This window comes from Aethalodelphis obliquidens, unplaced genomic scaffold (genome assembly GCF_003676395.1).
Source record: "Aethalodelphis obliquidens isolate GAN/ISIS:26980383/991018 unplaced genomic scaffold, ASM367639v1 scaffold14, whole genome shotgun sequence".
NCBI classification, from domain to species: Eukaryota; Metazoa; Chordata; class Mammalia; order Artiodactyla; family Delphinidae; genus Aethalodelphis; species Aethalodelphis obliquidens.
Window position 1 is genome coordinate 14,155,064 of NW_020837958.1, and position 19,725 is coordinate 14,174,788.

The following is a 19,725-nucleotide window of genomic DNA, read 5'->3' on the forward strand; positions in this document are numbered from 1 at the left end:
GAATCTCTCTTTTTAGAGCCAGACAGATCGCCGTTGGCTAGCTATGTGACCTCAGACGTGTGTCCAAACCTCTCAAAGCCTTGGTTTCCACATTTGTAAAAACACCCTTGCAGGGTGGCTGTGTTAGAGGGTGATGTTTTCAGAATGGCCTCTTACCTGGCACGTAGTAGGCCCTCAGCAAATCTTAGCAATGTGGTTTTGCTGCTCAGAAGCCAGTGCCAGCGTCTCCCCTGAGGCTGCAGTTGGGCCGTGGGTGCAGAAAGCAGGGTCAAGTGCTGGGAGCCTTTTCCTCTGGCTGGGTTACCTCCGTCTCCAGCTCAGGTCAAAGCCACTAGCTGCCAGTCGGGAATCTCCCGCCAGGCCTCAAGCGCCCCATGCCTCTACCTCCTCCTGGAAGTTTCTGGAAACTCTCTACCTGACAGCGTGAATGGGTCACCTTTCTGCCTTAGACTGTGGGGGGAGTGGGGAAGGCGGGTGCTGTGTGACAATACTCAGCTGAATCCGGACAGGAACACCTATTCAGAGACTGTAAATAAATGACCCCACCCCTGGCCCACTGCCCAGCAGCTGCCTGTTGGGTCAATGAAGCAGGAGAGCTAAGCCGTTGGGCCCTCCCAAGCTGACTTGCAGGCAGAGGCCAATCGCTGGTGGCAGTGCCCTCACCATGATTCTGAAAGTGTGTGTTCAAAAGAAGGAGTGTGTGTTTGAACAGGTTGGAGGCCCTTGACTGTCTGGCTTCCACCGGGTGAAAGAGCTGTGGTCTCTTGTCAGCCATCACAGACGCCGAGCCTGGGTGATTCTGAGTCTCTTGCATCTTCGTGCAGCAGTGAGCCCCGAAGGTAAGGTGCAGCCGCGAGGTCAAGGGAGCCACACCCCAGCCACGCGGAGAGAGGGAGGCCTGCTTTCACTGGGCTCCATTCCACTTGTGTGGGTAGCAGCAATGCTCTGGCCTGCTTTGCCAGCCGCCTGCCAGCTAGGCCGCCTGCCGGCCAGGCCGCCACACAGGGGAGCCTTGGCCTGAGAAATGGGCCAGAGAGATGCCCTGGCCCTTGCAGCACTCAGAGCCCTCCCTGCTGTAGGGGAGAGGGTGGAGGGGCGGTGCCCGCATGCAGCCTCCAGTGAAATCTGTACCATCCCACCCACGTAAGAGGCCACCCTGGAGTCAGGCCCAGTTACCAAAGACAGATGGCCGTGTCCCCTCCATCGCGGCTCAGGGCCACATGGACGTCTGCCGAACCACACCTGCCGTCCCCTCCCTGAGACGGCTCCACGTGCCATCCTAGCTGCCCTCCCAGAAACCACCTTAGCCCCCGTCAGCCGAGCTCCCCCAGGAAGCTGTTCCTGGGTAGAAGATTCTCCTGCGGCATGCTTATCTTTTTATCAGGGAAATATTTTCTTTTTTTCTGAAGAGAACCATTTGTTAATACCCAAGACAGCCCAAGCCTCCAAGAATGGAAGACGAAGCACGTCCCCATTTCAGGAGCTCACCTGCCTGACTTAGAGCTCGGGAGCCCTGCAGAGAGTCCTGGAGTAAGAGCGGACCCCTGAGAACATGTTAGCAGCCAGGAGGCTTTGCCTCTAGGAGTGAGAAACGTTCTATGCATTTCTGTTCTTTTTTTTTTGGCCATACCGCGCGGCTTGCAGGATCTTAGTTCCCCAACCAGGGATTGAACCCAGGCCCTCGGCAGTGAGAGCGCAGAGCCCTAACCACTGGACCGCCAGGGAATTCCCTGGGCTATGCATTTCTGAATTCAAAGGTTGAGTTTCTAACATGGGCTTCTGTGCTGGGGGATGGGCAGCATCAGTAAGTAAAACAGTCTCTGCCTTCAGAGAAATTATAGCCCGAGGGGAAAGCAGACACAAAGAATGCGAACAAACAAAATGATACCAAATGGGCAAAGTGCTGTGAGGGTGCAGTGCTGAGGGCAGAATGGAGACCAGGCTCGGGGCGGGTGGGCAGAGAGGGAGGGCCTCCCACTGCCTGGAGGAGACCCATGAGCCAGGCAAGGTGCCTTACCCCAGTGCCTAATGCCAGGGTGACCAGGTGTTTGTGTTTGCCTGAGACACTTCTCATGTATGCCTGCTGTCCCAGTGTTGTTGGCAGTAGCACTCCTTTTCCCTCTCAGAAGTGGTCTAGTCCCCAGGATGTCCAGGTCCAGAAAAATGGAAAGCCAGGGCCAGCTTACTAAGCTAAGTGGCAGTGGAGTACACTATTTGGGAGCTTGGACATGGGGGGTACCCCGCCTGGGACCACATCCCAGCTCTGCCACTGACTAGGTGCGTGACCTGGAGCACGTTACTTTACCTCTCCAGCCCTCAGTTTCTCCATGCGTACAATGGGGATAATAATAGTACCTGTTTCATAAAGTAGATATGAGGATGAAATAAGTCAATAGATATAAAGGGCTTAAAACAATGCCACGTGTTTAGCAAATGCTCTGTACACGTTAGTTGTTTGTGTTCCCCAGTTATTCCTGGATGCCTCGGAGCCAGGCCAGGATGCCCCGATTGTTACCCAATTGGCCTCCCATCCCACAGCTCACGTTTAGGTTCCCTGACGGGCAGCCAATGGGAAGAGGCAGGGAAATGGTTCACAGCTAATCATGACTTGGTTCTAATCTAAATTTATATCCATATGCATATCTGAGCAACTGGAGGTTTTCTAGTGCCTCTAATCTGTACCAGATGGGTTTTAATAAGAAAAGTGTATTTCCCAGAAGAAAGTCCTAAGCCCTGCCTCTAACAGAAGTCACCTGACCCCACGTGGAGATTCTGCCAGGGGTCAGCTACAGGGTCTGAGGCAGCGGGGCTGCCGGAGGAGATAGGCCCCGGGGTCAGAAGAGAGATGCCGGCCTGGCTCTGACTCCAAGCTGAGCCAAACCATTCTGGTTTACCAAGCAATTCTAGAAAAAGAATTAGTCCAAGATGTGAACCAGACTAGAATCGCTTCCTTTGTACTGGGAGTGGAATCTGACTTCATTTGGGACAATGTTGGTTTCATTCTCCATGGATGTTTTGGCTTGGTGTTCAGCCGCTGTGGCCCTCCAGAAATCTTGGGGGACCTGTGGTGAGGGACTCAGAGCTGGCAGAGCAGAGCCGACCTTGACCTTCCTAGAGCAGTCTCTGCTTGAAGAGCTGTCGCTTGATTGGGAAAAGCTTGGCATCTTCTCAGGTTCGTGACGGTGCCACTTGCCAGCTCCCAGCCCAGGCGGCACAGCAGGGTAGGGCGTGGAAGCGGTGTGCTTCCCAGCAAGGTCCCTGAGAATGATGGATCTGGGGGGAAGGTCACCCCATTCAACGCCAGTGCTCAGCAGTGATTCCCACTGAAGGTGGGGCAGAGTCGGCGCAAGAATTGAGGGCTGAGGGTGGGAGACATTCTGGCTGCCCCCTCCCTTGACCATCACCTGCAGCTGTGTAGCTGGTCCCTGTGAGAATCCTCTCCTAGACTAAGGATGCTAACAGGCAGGGTGGATTCTAAGGCATCATGGGCCTCCCCAGACCCTCCCAGCCAGGCCCGCGCCCCAGAGTCCTGTGTCCTCCCAGCCAACAGTGGAAGTTAAGAAACCACAGCCCGGTTTCCCAGGGCTGAGCTCAGGCCGGGTCTCGAGGCCCTGCCCAGCCAGTGGGCACCTCCCAGATCTGCCTGCCTGAGTATTTGAACCCAGTTCTCGTGGGTGGGCGCAGAGAGGACATACCTGCTGGCCCCAGACTTGGCCTGCCAGTTGGGGACAGAGGCACAAGGCCTTCTCACGCCTGGGCCTCCAGTTCCAGCCTTGTGCCCCATCTACCAACCTGACTGTCTCCCTAAGGCCCTGCCCACCTCAAGGAAGAACAGAGCCTGCTTTGAGCTGGAAATTGGAGGCGTTTCCTGTTTCATGTTGTTAAGACACTGCTTATAGGACTGTAATCCCAATCAATCATATGCATGCTGAGTGGGGCAGAGGTTTTTGTTTTTCCCCAGGCTGTAGGGACCTCTTAAAACCAAGGCCTTAAGGAGTTTATTCTCTTTCACTTTTTTAACAGGCAAAAATGGCTTTTGCAGGCCTGGTCCTATTGAAGGACCTTGTGAGCCCATTGACTTGATATTCTCAGGCTCATCTGTATGATTAATTTAAAGAGAGAGGAAGAGAAACTGAGTCATGACACATGGGGCTGGGCCCCCTGTTGCTGCTAAAGGGCTCTGTGACCTTGGGTGAGATGCTCGGCCTCCCCGGGTCTCTATTTCCTCCTCTTCACCCCGCTTCCTGTTAAAGACCCGTTTTCTTTGGTGTATTTTACACCTCCCCCCACGTGACATTAGTTGCTATTTTATGCACACAAAGGCAAATGCTCCCAGTCGGTGACCCTTTTAAGTGGCTTTGTTTGTCACGGTAGCAGCCTGACCGGATGCGGATGCACTTGCGTGCGTGCATGCGTGCGTGCGTGCGTGCGTGTGTGTGTGTGTGTGGTGTTTCTGAGGTTGGTTAGGCCGCCAACGGCATTTAGGGGCGGCAGGTCCCTCACAGTCATCCCGTGCGCACCCGGTCACCACCTTGCATGTTTCTGACCCCATGGCCCCTGGGTCTGTGTTGTCGTTGTCCCTTCCCCTCTTCAAGGTTCTTGACAGCCGAGGCCGAGTGTCTGCACGGCCAGAAACGGTCTCCAGAGCACACTCCACTTAGCGGTTGTGTTTGTTGCTCTGTTTTATGAGTGGGTGGTGGGCAGCTCGCTGGCAGGCTTTTGCAAGCTTTACATGTTTATACTTGCTGGAGGGTTGGGGTGTGTGGAGAGGGAATTGGCTGGACTTGAAGAAGGCTGGAGCTGAGGCATTTAATAGGACCAGATTCCTATAGCCTTTTCTGCTATTATGTATTTTCTCTATCAACAGACACTAAAATGGTAGTAATAGTTAACCTTTACCAAGAACTTACCATGTGCCAGATGCTGTGCTAAGCCCTTTATGTACATAACTTCTGACCATCTTGTGAGGTGGTCCTGTTATTTATACCCATTTTGCTGATGGGGCAACTGAGGCTAAGGGAGATAAAATAACTTGCACAGGATCACAGTTTAATTCATTGGGAGTGCAATGGATTGCAGCCTAGGGCCGTCTCCCACCAGAGCCTATGCTCTTGACCTCGGTATAGTAGGTACAGCTGTTGTCATGTGGAGGCTGTGAAATAACAGCAAAAGGGTTTCTCATGATGGAAAATGTCTAGAAACCACTGACTTAATGCCATCTTTAAAAGAAAAACAGGCCCAAAGAAGGTAATGATCTGCCCAAGGTTACAGAGCCAGTTCGGCTGCTTCCTAAAACCAGGGCTGTCTCCCAGGGAGGATTCAGTGTGGGATCCTCAGATCCTTAGGCCGGGAGCATGCATATAAAACACACAACATTCTAGAACTGGCTGGACTGGGACAGAATCCCAGCCCCACGCCTGAGAGCAGCCTTGCCTCAGGGATCGACTACATTTGTCTAAGGCAGTGGTTCTCAATGAGACTTCTCAGGAGTCCACAGGGTCAAAATTATATTCATAATAATAAGGTGTTATTTGCCTTCTCACTCATTTTCTCACAAGTTTCCAGGGAGTCTTCCAGAAGCTGTGTGACAGGTGAGCATAGTGTCACTCTGATGGCTGACGGGATATGAGTTTGTGTATTCAGATGTCTGAAGTCTCTGTTTTAATTTCTGATACAATAATTAGCGCTAGAACAATACACATAAATAAAAGCTCTTTGGGGGCCTCAGTAATTTGTAAGAGTACAAAGGGCATCCTGAGGCCAAAGTGCTTGAGAACCACTGTTCCGTGGTGCCAGACCCAGCAAAGGGGGAGGTCAGTGGCTTGCAGCCACACTCAGCCTAGGGAAAGGGCAAGAGGAGGGAAACAGGCTTTTTTCTCTGCGAGGGAACCAAGCAGAGAGACCCTGGGGATGACGCATACTCAGTCATTCCCAGCTTTGCTCCTCTAGAGCCTTTTCACTCCACAGTCAGGATGCAGCCATGGCCGGTACAGATGGGAGTTTTTATAGGGATTTTCCAGAATGTCCAGTAATGCAGGCCAGTTTCTCAGCATACCCAGTGGGCTAGATGAAATTACCAGAAAGGAAATAGTAGCCTGGAACCCACAGGCCAAGGGAAGGATGTTACTGAGAAAGTCCATGAATTGCTTATCATTTTACCTTCCCATGGGCCGCAGGTCAGGGAGGTGGGTAGACCAAGGAGAAAGGCCTGAAGGGGTCATTTGGGGGGCTGCAATGGCCTTGTTTGTGGACAGGTGGGCACCAGCCACCACCCCAGAGGCAGAGTGACAATGTTAACCCTGAAGGATTTTTGTATGTTGAAGAATATTAATCAGTGTGCAATTCAGGAAACAGAAAACACATCAGGTGTTTTAAACAGGAAGGGATTTAATGCAGGGAATTTGGTGCCAAAAGAATCATTGGAAGGACTCAAGGAGTAGGTTCAAGGCTGAACCTCCAGGAATGACTCCAAGGACAATACAGAACTTGCTATCAGGGTGGCTACTCCCTCGGAGATAACCCTGGGAACTGCAATTCAGGATTGAAGCTGGAGCCAAGAAGCTTCTGCCATTGCCTTCAGTAGCAGTACTGCTGCCTCTGGAGCACTCAGGAAGCTGGGAAATGGACACCGGAATGCTCTGTAGGGGTAAAAAAATCCCTCCTGTTTTATGAGTTGGCTTGCTAGCAGAAACAAGCAAAGGGGACACAAAGGCGGCCTCCGCCTCACATCCATTTACCAGATCTCGTGCAGCTTCGTCTTAATGGTGAAGCCTAATTTGCAAAGAAGTCTGGGAAATGTAGTTTTCAGTTTTCCACGTCTTCAGCTAAGATGGTAGAATGGAGGCTGAATGAACCCATCCCCAGTATCTGCCCACCTGTTATCAACACTGCGTCTTTTCTTGTGCCGAGTTATAAGAGGCACAAGGCGGGAGAATGAATCATGACACCATCTGATTAGACTTCATGGTTTCCTGAGTTCCCTCTTGGATTTCCCGTAGTGCAGCTGGGAGATGCTGCTTAGAGTGTTCGCGGCCACACGCGGCTCTTTGTCTTGGCCGTTGGCCACAATAGGGAAGAATGGCTGGCAAATCCACGAACCGTCTTTTTGTTCACCCTTCAGTCTCCAGTGCTGGTGGTTTAGATAAAACCTTCCCCTTGGGTCGGAAGGACTGACATGTAGAAGTATGTCTCTGAGCTTGCCTTGTAGCATTGGAGTGTAAGAATTATAAAATTCCAAACTAACATTCGGGGGGAATTCAAATGGGCATTCACAATTAAAGAAGATCTTGGAAACGGGAGTAATTCACAAAGGGATTGTTGTTCCTTCCTGGATTCTACAAGCTCCCCCCCCCCCCATAGGGTCCTGGCTTCCCACTCTAACGGGTCCACGTTGTGACTCTGAAAAGTATATGCCATTCTCTTCTGGGCAGAAACAGGACTCGGTCCAGAACTGATAACTTGGATGCATTATGCCACGTTCCTGATGCTTGGCCATCCTTGCAGTCATTCGGTTTATTGAGGATCTGTTGTGTCTAGGACCTGCGCTGGGTACATTTTAGAGAACGAGAGATGAGGAAGGCATCGTTCTTGTCCTGAAGAGGAATAATCTAGTCAGGAAGATGAGACGCATTCATTCTGGAATAGAATTGTAAGGGATCTTGGAGAAGGGAGAGGTTATTTTCTTTGGAAAAGGGATGTGGGGAGGCTTCTAGAAAGAAGTGGCATTGGAACTAAGCCTTGAGGATCAATAGGATCTGGATGGGCAGAGGTGAGAGCTGGTTCGTTCTTGTGGTGGTGGGAACGGGCAGGGTGGGCTTGAGAACCACGAATGCCTGACGGTCAGGTGTGTCCTGATGAAAGGTGTGAGCCAGGCTTGGAAAGTAAGTTGAGTGAGGTTCTGGGTATCCTTGAAGGCCAAGGCTACAAGGCTTTCCCAGCCTGTGGCCGCCTTGTCACCATAGCGATTGGTACACTCAGTGCACCAGTGAAATGACTCTAACCTAGAAATATTTTCAGAAATGACAGAACCAGGACGTCAAAATAATTTCCAAATGAACCACGTTCAAGAATCCCATCCGATTCTCTTTATAAATAAATAAAGAAAGAAGTGAAAGCATCCTTTGCCCTCAAGAAGAGAAGCTTTGCAAACTTTGAAGTGACCTAAGCTTTTGAGATCTGAGATCAGCCATGTGAGGGCATCTTGAGGTGACTCCCCGCAGTTGATTTACTCAGGAGCTGAGGGGAGAGGGTGGAGGTCGTCTTCCTGGACAGAGTACCTCTTTGCGTGTCTAGGGGAAAGATGGCAACAGCACAAGGCCTAACGCACAAGGATCCCAGGGTATCAGATGAAGTGGGGTGTGGAGGGGGCATGGGGGGCGGTAGGCATGAAGCCAAGACGGGCAGTCGGGGCCCCTCCACAGCATGGGGTCTGCTGGGCTGTGGAGTGGTCTTCCGAGGTCTTCACCGTGGGGGATGGGCCGGAATGGGCGGAGGACCAGAGTCAAGCTTGGTGGGGTAGGGACGGCAGGGCCTGGGGCGGGGAGGGACCGGCCCTGAGCGGCAGGACCATGGTATTGCTCAGCACCAGGGGGCACTAGTCGCTGTCCTGTGAATGGTGCCCCCTGCTGGCACCCAGAACGCCTGTGACCGGTACCCCCTGAGTTTGTAGCTCAGAGGCCTTGCTGGACCAACCGCCTCTCCCTGCCTCCTCCTAGCTGCCCCACACCGTGGCCATGGGTTCTGGGTGTGACATAGGTCCTGGGACAGGTCCTCCCTGGAGGACCTCGGGCGCCAGCCTGGGGCCACCCTGCCTGCCACAGGAAGCGACATAGGCCCACCTCAGCCCGGGGCTCAGTTGAGGAAGGAGTGGCTGTCAACCACACACAGGTAGTGTGCCATGTGTCGTCTCACGTGGCCTCACGATGATCCTGAGAAGTGGGGACTGCCCCATCTCACAAGTGAAGAAGAAAACAGCCTCGGGGTGTGGTTTGTGGTGATGAAGGGCACAGCTGGGTTTGGAGCCTGGGTCTGTTCGACTCTTTCCTCTGCACCCCAGCACCCAGAAGGCAGGCATCCTCTCCCCTCTGCAGAGAGGGAGACCCCGTCTGAATTCTGTGGAGGGGACAGGAGTCCCCAGTTCCACATGCTGGCAAGCCCCTTCCTTGATGGGCCACCTAAGGCCCTCAGGCTCTGCTCGTAGCCCACGACAGGGGTTCCTTCCGAGTCCTGACTGAGTTCCTGTAGAATGGGGCAGATCGCGCTCTCCGTGAGAAGAGTCAGGCCCCCTCCACCTCCCACAGCCGGAAGGCTGCAGGGGACCCAGCCTCCGCGGCTGTCCTGAGAGTGGGTGCCGAAGGGGGTCCCCTTCTGTACTTCAGGGAGCAGACCGCCCAGGCCTGACCCCCTCTCTCTGCTGCCTCCCAGGCCCTTCATGCTGCTGCCGCCGCTGATGGAGTGGATGCGCGTGGCCATCACCTACGCGGAGCACCGCCGCAGCCTCACCGTGGACAGCGGCGACATCCGGCAGGCGGCGCGGCTGCTGCTGCCCGGCCTGGACTGTGAGCCCCGGCAGCTCAAGTACGGAACCAGGGAGGCGGGGGGTGCGGGGGGGCGTCTCCATGCCCAGCCCCCGGTCAGCCCTCTGCTCCCTCCTCCTCCTGGGTCGGGAGCGGGCAGCAGGCAGGGGCTGCAGGCGGTCCGCTCGAGCTGCGCTAAGGTGCTCTCTGCACAAGCGCACCTGTCGGAACTGATGTGTTCTGGACCTTGGCTGCTCTTGGGTGCATCCTCTGCAGCCACGGGTCGGGCCCGCAGGGCAGACTCCCATTTGGATTTGGGTGGGAGAGCTTTCGCAGTCTGACTCTTCGGGCCATTTGGGGGTATGCAGCAGAAGTGGGCCTCCTTCCTGCGGTTACCACCATTTTCTGGAGCACTTTCTAGGTGCAGACCGGCTCTGAGCCCTTCCTTTTTACGTGCACTTTCTCAGTCCTCGTGACAACCTCAGAGAAGAAGGGGCTTTAATGCTCATGTTTCAGATGGAGAAGCTGATGGTCAGGAGGAACAGTAACTTGCCCAGAGATACTCGGCTAGCAACGTGGCCATGCCCGAATTTGAACCCAGGCCCGTATGGCCCCAAGCCTGGGCTCTTAGTTACCTTCCCAATGTGCCTCTCTTGTATTGGACTGGCCTCCTGAAGTTGTTTCAGAGAAGCGTTCCCCTGGCCATGCTTGACCTGGAAGAGCCTTGCTTTTTTTTTTTTTTTTTGTCTTCTGTCTCCATTGCAAATGCCAGGACCTCGTTCTGTGGCATGTACTTTTTACTCTTTGGCATAATCACGACTCCAGGCTGAAGCCACCTGTTGGAAGCCTGTGGGCCCTCTGCAGACGCAGGTTTTATCTGTGACTCTCCTTGGTAGGATGGCTTGGCTGCAATGGGAGTCTGGGCCACTCTCTGCTGTCTCTTTGTTGCTTCGGGGCCTCACCAGGAAGCACTGAGGGGAGAGGATGGAGAGGCAAGAACTGGAGCTTGGCCTCTATGACTGAGAGAGTGAGAGTGCGCCCTTCTCTGTGCAGAAACTATACAGCCAAGAGCTGTGGCCCAAGGCCCAAAAGCTGGAGCTTCTTCCTCCTCAGAGCAGTCCCCTGAGAGATTATGTTAGATGGGAACCTTGTCTCTGACAACTGACCAGCTCCCAAGAGCTCAGAGCATGTCTTTAACGTGTTTGTAGAACAGCCGACTTATGTGCTCTTCCTGTCACCGAGCGTGACAAGGCCAGTCACTGCCGATTAGATAGTAATTCCCAGTCCTCCCCCCCCAACCTCATCCTCACACCACACATCAGCCCAGAACAGTTGTGTCACCTCTCATAGGGAGGCCATGTCCTAGCAGGAAGAGCCATGCTCACACACCCCGGTCTCTTCTGCGCAGACCCGAATGCTGTTTCAGTTCCTTCCGGAGGCTGGATGCCCCAGCGGCTACTGAAAAATTCAACCAGGACCTGGGTTTCCGCATGCTCAACTGCGGGAGGACAGATCTCATCAGCCAGGCGATCGAGGCCCTGGGTCCCGACGGGGTGAACACCATGGATGACCAGGTGCGTTCTGAGCGCTCCGCCAGCCAGGCTCAGGACCAGAGTCCACAGGGGTTCGTGACCTCTGGAGCCGGTGGCACAGTCCCTTCTGTCCCAAACCTGAGACCCGCCCACTCAGCTCTGTGCTCTAAGAGGTGGGCTGCTTCCTGAATCGTGCCCTGCCATCCAGGTACAATGTCAACTCAGAGACTTCCCTAACACCCCTTGGAAATCCTTTGTAACAGGGATTCTGCTTCCCCTCACTGGAAGGCTGGAGGTTGCCCCGTAGGGTGCAGGGCTGGGAAAGAGTCCAGAGGAGTCAGCTTGATAGCGAGCTCTAGATCATAATCACTGAGACTTGTATTGGGAGCATCCTGTGTGCCTGCCACGTTCCAGGCCTGTAGAAATCCTTGCCTTCATGAGTTAACATTAGAGGAGACAGATACTGAGAAACACACACACACACACACACACACACACACACACACACACACACGAGTATGTTAGTGAAAAGTGCTAAGGCGTTAAATGAAGCCAGAAAAGGGGAGAGGAAGTGTTGGAGGCAATTAACAATTTTAGGTAGAATTTAACTTGACTTTTTGGGCTTGCTTTGTTTTTTGTTTTTGCTGTGAATAGCTAACGTTTATATAGCACTCACTGTGTTCCAGGCATTGCTCTAAGCACTTTGCACAGAGGAACTCATTTAATCTTGACCACAGCCCTACGATGTAGGTATCATCCCCATTTTATAGATAAGGAAACTGAGGTACAGAGGTCACACAACTAGTAAGGAGCAGAGCTGGGATTAGAAGAACCCAAGTGGTCCAACCCCAGGCTCTTCACCACTGTGGAAGATGCAGTTTGTGTATTCGATGTAGTTTTGTGAGCTCTGCAATATATAGGTAATGGATTTCCTATATGGGTTTAGAAACCCACACAGAAGCATGAGGGAAGTTAAATGACAGCTGAAGGGTCACATAGCCCTCTCGGATGAGATGACAGCATGGTGGAGAGCATGATGAGGTGCCTGGCAAACCCAAGCCAGAGTGGACTTTGACAGGTCGGGCTTGAGCAGCCAGGGAAGGCTTTCTCCTGGGGGATCTGGGCCAAGCTGGAGTGAGGGGTGGTCGCATGCAATGGAGAGGAGTGGGGAAGGCATTCCAGGGAAAGGAGATGCTGGGGGCAGGAGCGTCGGGGCGGGACAGTCGGGCGCGTGCTAGGACAGGTATGCTGCAGCCGAGCTCAGGGAGGCGACAGGCTGGGTCCTGGGATCTCCCCGAGGTGCCTCTGTCAATGCAGGCTATGGGGCTTTCATCCTGGGGGGTCATCATCTTCCTCCAGCAGTGCAGTGGGGAAGCCCATGGACACTAGCCTCAGACAGACCTGGAGTTTAGCCCTCCTGTCATAGCTGTGGCAGCTTGGACAAGCACCCCTCTGAGCCTGTCCCCTCACCTCTAAGATGTGGGAATAAAGTACCCGCCCCATAGGGTTATCGTGAGGCTTTCACATCAGGCACATAGTAGATGCTCAATAAAGGTCCGTCCAGTTTTGTGTTGTTGATACGGTGATGATCATCCCTGAAATCTGTTAATCAGCCTCTTTTGATTTGGCCTCTTTAGGTGCCTGCAGTGGGGAGGGGCCAACACAAAAAAAGCAGTTTCTCCTTAGAAGGCTTGTAGCCTGGTTTACACTCCGAATCATGTTCAGATGTGTGGAGAAAAAAGAAGTCAAGCATGTGCCAAGGGGAATAAAACAAAGCCAGATTCTCACTCAGTGGCAGCGGGCTTTTCTCTAAATGTTCGGTCCTGTTTGTTCCCTCAGCCTCAGTGTCTGCAGAACGATCTGTGGGTAAAAAGGCCTCTCACCCGTGATTAATCTCGGGCCATTTCTTTATCTCTGGGCACTAGGCAAGGATTTATGAGGTAAGGAGATCTTGTCTACACACAGATAACCTAATAAGTAACATCGTGGGGCTCCAGACAAACGCTTGCCAGCATCCAGCTGTGGAATAACACTTTCCACCGTTGCCTTTGCTATTACTGGCCACCAAGGAGATTCCCCGCCAGGGAGGCAGCTCCGTTAATCGCCCACCTAAACTCAGGGAGGGATTGGGCCTCAGCTTTCAGAAAAGCTCAGAACTGCTCACAGCACGAGATGTTAAAGTCAACCTCTCCACCCTCCGTGAGATGCCTCAGGGGAGAGCTTCGCAGCTGAGGCAGACCTGGGTTCCAGCTGAGTTCATCCTCTTACTTACCGTGTGACTGTTGGGCAAGTTAATCCCCTTCTCTGCTTCTCGTCTGTGAAGTGGGGACAATAACAGAACCTCCCTAATAAGGATGGTATGGTCATTAAATGAGACGATGCATGTAAGTCACTTCACACGGTGATTTACCAGCACAGGGCCTGGGGTGGGTTTGGATGTGGCAGTGTAACATAGTAGCAGTGGTAGTGTTGTGTTATGTTAATTAGTTAGCTTATCCTTAGTTAGCTGTACTAAGCACTTTATACATAGTAACTCATACTCTTTACAACAACCTAATGAGGTAGATACTGGTGTTATTCCCATTTTAAAGATAAAGAAACTGAGGCACAGAGGAGTACAAGTAAGTTGTACAAAGTTTACAGCAGAAGTAGCCTTTGCACCAGAGTCTGGCCATGGGGCCTGTGCCCTTTGCCCTTCTGGCGACCTGTAGTGCTCATGGAAATGTCCCCTCCTCATCCTTCAGGTGTCATACGTCCAGTGGGCCTAGGAGGGGCAGGTTGTCTTGTTCAGCACAAGACACAGGATTGTTCAGGATGAGCAGCTGGTCAAGCAGGAAGACCTGGATCTGGTTTCTGGGGCAGACACCTATGGAACACGTGTCCTCATGTTCTGTTTGCAGACAGTTTAGCATCTGCCTTTGGTTCATGTAGGGTATGACGCCGCTGATGTATGCCTGTGCTGCTGGGGATGAAGCGATGGTCCAGATGTTAATTGATGCTGGAGCAAACTTGGACATCCAGGTGAGAAAGCCCCCAAGGGCTGCACCGGGCTCCTAACCCAGCAAGAGAACACCCCAAGGTCTTCGTCATCCATGCTGGCTGTGATGCTATGGACAACTAGGCGTGTCTCGGAGGACTGAAGATGCAAGATGCACAGAGATCACAGTTAGCAAAGAGGGTTTTTCCTCAAGATTTGAACTTTCTGTCAGAGAGGAAGTGAGCTCAGAGGGGAGTCGAGCAGAGAGAATGGCCGTAATTCTGTTACTGTAGCACCTTTCCCATTTTATCAACCTAATCCCCAGCCATCCCCACCATCCCCAGATACTTCTGGCTCTACCTCCCTCTGAGGCATAAAGTGTTCCCTCTCTGCTATCTCTCTGCCCAGGGCAGACATCACTAATTGAACATCCTTTTGAGCCTTTTCCACAGGGTACTCCAGGCAGACATTGCCAATCGAATGTAGAAAGCTCTTGAGTTGACTCCTAGTCACCATCCCTGCAGGGCTCCCCTTAGCTCAGGTGGCTGTGTCACCTGCCCAGGAATGTCACTGACCTAGGAAACACTGATCATTTGTGCTATTTTTCCAGGTTCCAAGCAACTCTCCCAGGCACCCCTCCATCCACCCTGACAGCCGGCACTGGACCTCACTGACATTTGCTGTCCTACATGGACACATCTCTGTGGTCCAGGTGAGCTCCTGCCAGGTATGCAGCATGCCCTCGTCTTGCTGGGTGGGTTGAGCCCCAGGCGTATCCCCAGCCTTACCTGTGTGAGCAGCAGCCTGGAGTCAGACACCAGAGGCGCTAGTTAACGCTAGCTCACTTGGTCAGCAAAGACCCACCTGGTCTGCCTCCAGGAGCAGGCTTCAGTGTGAGGATACATGTGAGAATTTTAGGGAGCAAGACACAGGCCCAAGTAGTACCAGGCCTGCCTGGCGTCTCTGCATCTGTGGGTGAGTCCTGGGGCGTGCTGGAATCTGGAATCTGTGCAGGTGTGCTCCGTTTCTCTCCTCCAGTAATCTTTCCAACCCTTAGCTGTTTTTACTGCCTCATGAGTTCTGCCGGCTCTATACAGCATGCTGTCCTTCCGGTTCTGCCCCTCCCTGGTAGCAGGCGTAGTCTCTCAGCTCCCCAGTTCCTGAAAGAGGACTCAGATTGGCACAGCTCGCCTGTCAAGCCAAGCCACACTGTGCCCACCTTGGTCCCAGTAGCTGTGGCTGGCGTGAGGAGGGGGTTCAGGCCTAGAAGTGGAAGCCGTGGATGGGGCATGGTGACACTGCCACTCGGCTCCCAGACTCCTTCACTCCTCAGGCCACAGGCCCACAGGATTCCAGACTCCTTCCTGGGAGTTCGTATTCCATTCCACCCTTGCTGTCTGCTAGATTGTGGGGCCTTTGAGAGCAGGAGTCGTGTCCGGCCTATTCATCGCTGTGCACCCAGGCCTGGCCTATAGGAGGGATGCAGTAAATGGTGGTCAGTGGGCTGACTGCCACATTCTGCCTGCTTTTTGGTGCGCGTCCTCCTAAGGCCCTGAGTAGAGTTCCACGCTAGCCCAGACTGGCCTGCAGGGCTGTGCCCTGGACTCACCTGGACTGGTGCCCATTTTCACCCTGACGGGCAGGCCTCTTCCTCTTCCACCTTGGCACACTGGCTCAGGCAGCGATGCCCTTTCTGCCTGACGGGGCCTCCTACCGACAGCCGCCCCCATGCTCCACGCTGTGGGGAGGCTGAGAGGTCAGCCTGGGCCCCTCGGACCTGGTCTCCAGGTGGCGGGGCCGTGGTGTTGCCTTAGCTGGCCAAGCACGGGCTCTGAGGGGGCTTTGGTCTCCGGAAACCTGGGAGGGTTGGAAGGCGGCTCCCTCCAGAGCAGCCGGTCAGGAAAGGTGAGATGGAGCTGAAGTCACCTCTCGGTGAAGCAGACCCACCCCTGCCCCAAGGCAAAGCCGGCCGGCTCAGCTGGAGCTGCTTGGTATCTGTTAGCCCTGCCCCATCTGTCCCCTGCAAGACTGGCCCTTGCTAGAATGGGGAGAGGCCACCTGGTGTCCCAGACAGTGAGGTTCTGCCCCAGCCCCACACTTCCCAGCCTTGGGTAGCTCACCGAACCTCTCTGATGAGAACCCTAAAAGCCACTAGTTATTGAGCCCCTATGGAGAGGTGAGCACCGTTTCACTTCATCCCCAGCAAGGCTGCAAGGCGGGCCTCTTTTGCATTTTCCAGATGAGGAAGACTGAGGTTTGGGGAGTTGAGGTACCTGCCCCAGGTCACCCACTGGTCTGTGGCTAGCACTGGCACTCAGCTCTAACACCTCTGCCGTTCCCACTACCTCTGCTGCCTCCAGAGCCCCAGTTTCCCCCGGTTGATTGGGGGGTGGTGCCTTCTTTTCTGCTCATCTGTGTGAGTTCTTACAAAGATCACTGCAGCCAGTTTGTAGGAAACTGTTTGAAAGGGAGAAATAGCTCAGAGGTCCCTATAGCTTAGGGGCTTGGTCCAAGGCCACAGGAGTGGAGGTGAAGATTCTAGACACTTAGAGCCCTGAAGGTAACCAGGAGTTCTAAAATTCTGGTTGCCTGGACGCCCGGGTGAGCCGGTCCTTGGTCACGTGCCACAGGAGGGAACTACAGGCCCCTCCCCAAAGCCTCCCTGCACGTGCCCCAGACACTCCCTACCACGTGCCACAGGAGGGAACTACAGGCCACTCCCCAAAGCTTCCCTGCACGTGCCCAGACACTCCCTACCATGTGCCACAGGAGGGAACTACAGGCCCCTCCCCAAAGCCTCCCTGCAGGTGCCCCAGACACTCCCTACCATGTGCCACAGGAGGGAACTACAGGCCCCTCCCCAAAGCCTCCCTGCACGTGCCCCAGACACTCCCTACCACCTGAAGTGTCTTCCCTGTGCCCTGGCAGTTGCTGCTGGATGCTGGTGCCCACGTGGAGGGCTCGGCAGTGACCGGTGGCGAGGACAGCTATGCAGAGACACCCCTGCAGCTGGCTTCTGCAGCCGGTAGGTACACCGCTGCCCTGCCCAGTGAGGGTCCCCTACTGCCCCACGGGTCCACCTGCTCCTCCCCACGGTGTCACCCAGCCTGGCTGAGCTGCACACGCAGATCACTGTGGCGAGCCTTGAAGCCCCTCCTTCTGGGTCCCAGGGGCTCCCCTTCACCCCATCATCAGTGTTTCTGCCACACTCGCTGCCCAGGCAGGCCCAGCAGCGGGGCAGTGGCACGGGCGGTGGAAGCATCCTCGGTCCACCTTGTCTTCCAGGGAACTACGAACTGGTCAGCTTGCTGCTCAGCCGGGGCGCCGACCCCCTCCTTAGCATGCTCGAGACCAACGGCATGGCCTCCTCCCTCCACGAGGATATGAACTGCTTCAGCCACTCAGCCGCCCACGGCCACAGGTACCCGCCCGGGCTTCCTGCCCCGTGTGCTGGGGGGCGTGAAGCAGGCTCTCAGCAGAAGAACTAGGCCTGGAGGGCCTTCCAGAGGTGGGGGCTGGGGTGGCTGAACGCACACCAGCCGGAAAGACGGGGCTTCAGGCAGCTCGGGGGCCCCAGATGTTGGAGGCCCGGAGACGCTGGGCTGCTTAGAGGTCCTACAGCCAGTTCCCGGCAGACGTGGGACTGGAGCAGGCCCTCCCATTCCCCCGTGAGGCTCTCCACCCTGCAGCCACCCAGGACCCCATCCCTTCCCATGCCTGGGGTGCTTCTGCGGTGCCTGAAGTGGCCTGGGGCGCTAGAGGCTTCCACACAGCAGGCAGCTCCACCACGAAGATGCCACTGGTGGCTCTGCAGGAGATCGCGTCTCGCTCCGGGAGCGGATGGTGGACCTTGCTTTGCGGGGGCCGGGGCTGCGAGAGGGCAGGGCTGAGAGCAGAGCCGTTAGGCAGCTGAGGGGGCAGAGGGAGACAGGGAAGAGGTGAGTAGAAGGTAGAGAGGGCAGGCGGGACACCTGCTTCCCGTCCTCAAGCCCAGACTGTGCCCTTGCTGTGGCCCACTCCCTAGCGTGCTTCTCCCCCGCCCCGCCCCCCCCCCCCCCCCGCCTTCTGCGCCCGGCCCCCGCTCTCACCCATCTCCACCAGCCCTGCCCTCAGGTACCACCTCGCAGGGCACGGCCTCCAGGCCTCTCTACCCCGCCCAGTGCCTGCGTTTCCCACCCCTCCCCACCGCTGTGGCCTCTTCACCCCGCGTGGAGTTGCCCCCTGCTCATCGGCTTCCCACTCTCTCTCTGGAACACGGGCTCCCTTGGGTGGGTGTGGTGGGCGCTCACCGTCATGTGCCAGCTCACGCCAGACCGGGTGCTCTGTTAAATTGCTGAACTGGCAGAGCTACAGCAGGATGACCCAGGTCCCTCGAGGGGGTCCCTGCCGGGCCTCCATCACACAGTAGGGGAAGGGGTGGGGGAGGGGTGGCCAGGGCTGCTGGGAGGAGGCTCAGCCCCAGGTGACCTGTGGGCCTGGCCCTGCTGCAGCCTGCCCAGCGCCCCAGCCTACAGGCTGTGACAGAACGAGCCTGGGGCTTGAAGCTCTGGGTCTGAGTCTTCATCCTGCTCAGAGTGACCGTGAGCAAGACGTGGTCATCGCCCACGAATGGCGAGGTTCATGGGATTGCTCAGGTTAAATGCAGCGGTACACAGGAATATGCTCCGTCGAGCATCCCGTGTTCCACACATCTGTGTATGTTAATGAATTCAGTATAAAATGCGGCTCCACTGCATTCTTACTAATGGAGGGAAAGTGAGTACAAGCATGTCCTATGTTTTGGACACGTTTACATGTGTCAAGTTGGCTGCTCTTAGGAGGACTGCTAGGTATCAGGCTCTGCATCTGAGGTCATCACATTGGCCTCACGTTAACTGGGACAGCATGATGCTGACGCCCTGTCCTACAGATGACAAAGCCGTCAGGGCTCAGAGAGGTAGAACAACCTATCCGAGATCACACAGGATGGCAGAACCTGCTTGGTCTCAAAGCCCACAACTTCTCGTCACTACATGGATGGCAGAAGGGAGAGGTCTCCTGCACCTTCCCCTTACTCCCCAGGTGGCCAGGGATGGGGGTCGCTGGGAGCCCTGGCCCAGCCTGCCTGGGAGGGGAAGACCGTGAGCCTTTGTGCCCACAGATGCCCCGTAGCTGCCCATCTGGACCACAGGCCGCCAGAAGGCAGCTCGGCAGGCGCCGTCCGTGGCAGGAGCCTCAGGCATCACCCTCCGTCCCTTTACCCACAGGAACGTCCTGAGGAAGCTCCTGACGCAGCCGCAGCAGGCCAAAGCAGACGTGCTGTCCCTGGAGGAGATCCTGGCTGAGGGCGTGGAGGAAAGCGATGCGTCGAGCCAGGGCAGTGGCAGCGAGGGGACCGTGAGGCTGAGCCGGACGCGCACCAAGGCCCTCCAGGAGGCCATGTACTACAGCGCGGAGCACGGCTACGTGGACATCACCATGGAGCTGCGGGCACTAGGTGAGACCTTGCAGCGTACCGGTACACACGGACATGCACGCACACACACACTCACACACAGGCTCTGCTGCTCCTCAGGCCAGGAGAGGGCCAGGTAGCTGAGTGTAGGGCAGGGCTCAATTCCCCCAGGCCTGGTGACTGACAGCCAGGACAGGGGCTGCCCTGAGCCTCAGACAGTCCTCCGTGGGGATGTGTCTCAGAGCCTCACCCCAGCCCTGTGCCCTC

At 55.2% G+C, this 19,725-nt stretch overlaps 1 protein-coding gene across 4 annotated transcripts in view; it reads left to right on the top strand.

Moving 5' to 3' along the window:
- Positions 1 to 19,725, top strand: part of ABTB2 (ankyrin repeat and BTB domain containing 2) — a 182,074-nt gene that overhangs the window by 151,364 nt on the left and 10,985 nt on the right. For 2 of the 4 annotated variants that reach the window (XM_027115052.1, XM_027115050.1), the window contains exons 4-10: positions 9,424 to 9,576; positions 10,924 to 11,089; positions 13,979 to 14,068; positions 14,635 to 14,736; positions 16,953 to 17,049; positions 17,310 to 17,445; positions 19,271 to 19,500. In XM_027115052.1, coding sequence (XP_026970853.1) covers positions 9,424 to 9,576; positions 10,924 to 11,089; positions 13,979 to 14,068; positions 14,635 to 14,736; positions 16,953 to 17,049; positions 17,310 to 17,445; positions 19,271 to 19,500 — 974 coding nt within the window. Of the gene's footprint in view, positions 1 to 9,423; positions 9,577 to 10,923; positions 11,090 to 13,978; positions 14,069 to 14,634; positions 14,752 to 16,952; positions 17,050 to 17,309; positions 17,446 to 19,270; positions 19,501 to 19,725 lie in introns of all 4 variants that reach the window. The other 2 variants (XM_027115049.1, XM_027115051.1) reach the window with 1 other exon arrangement.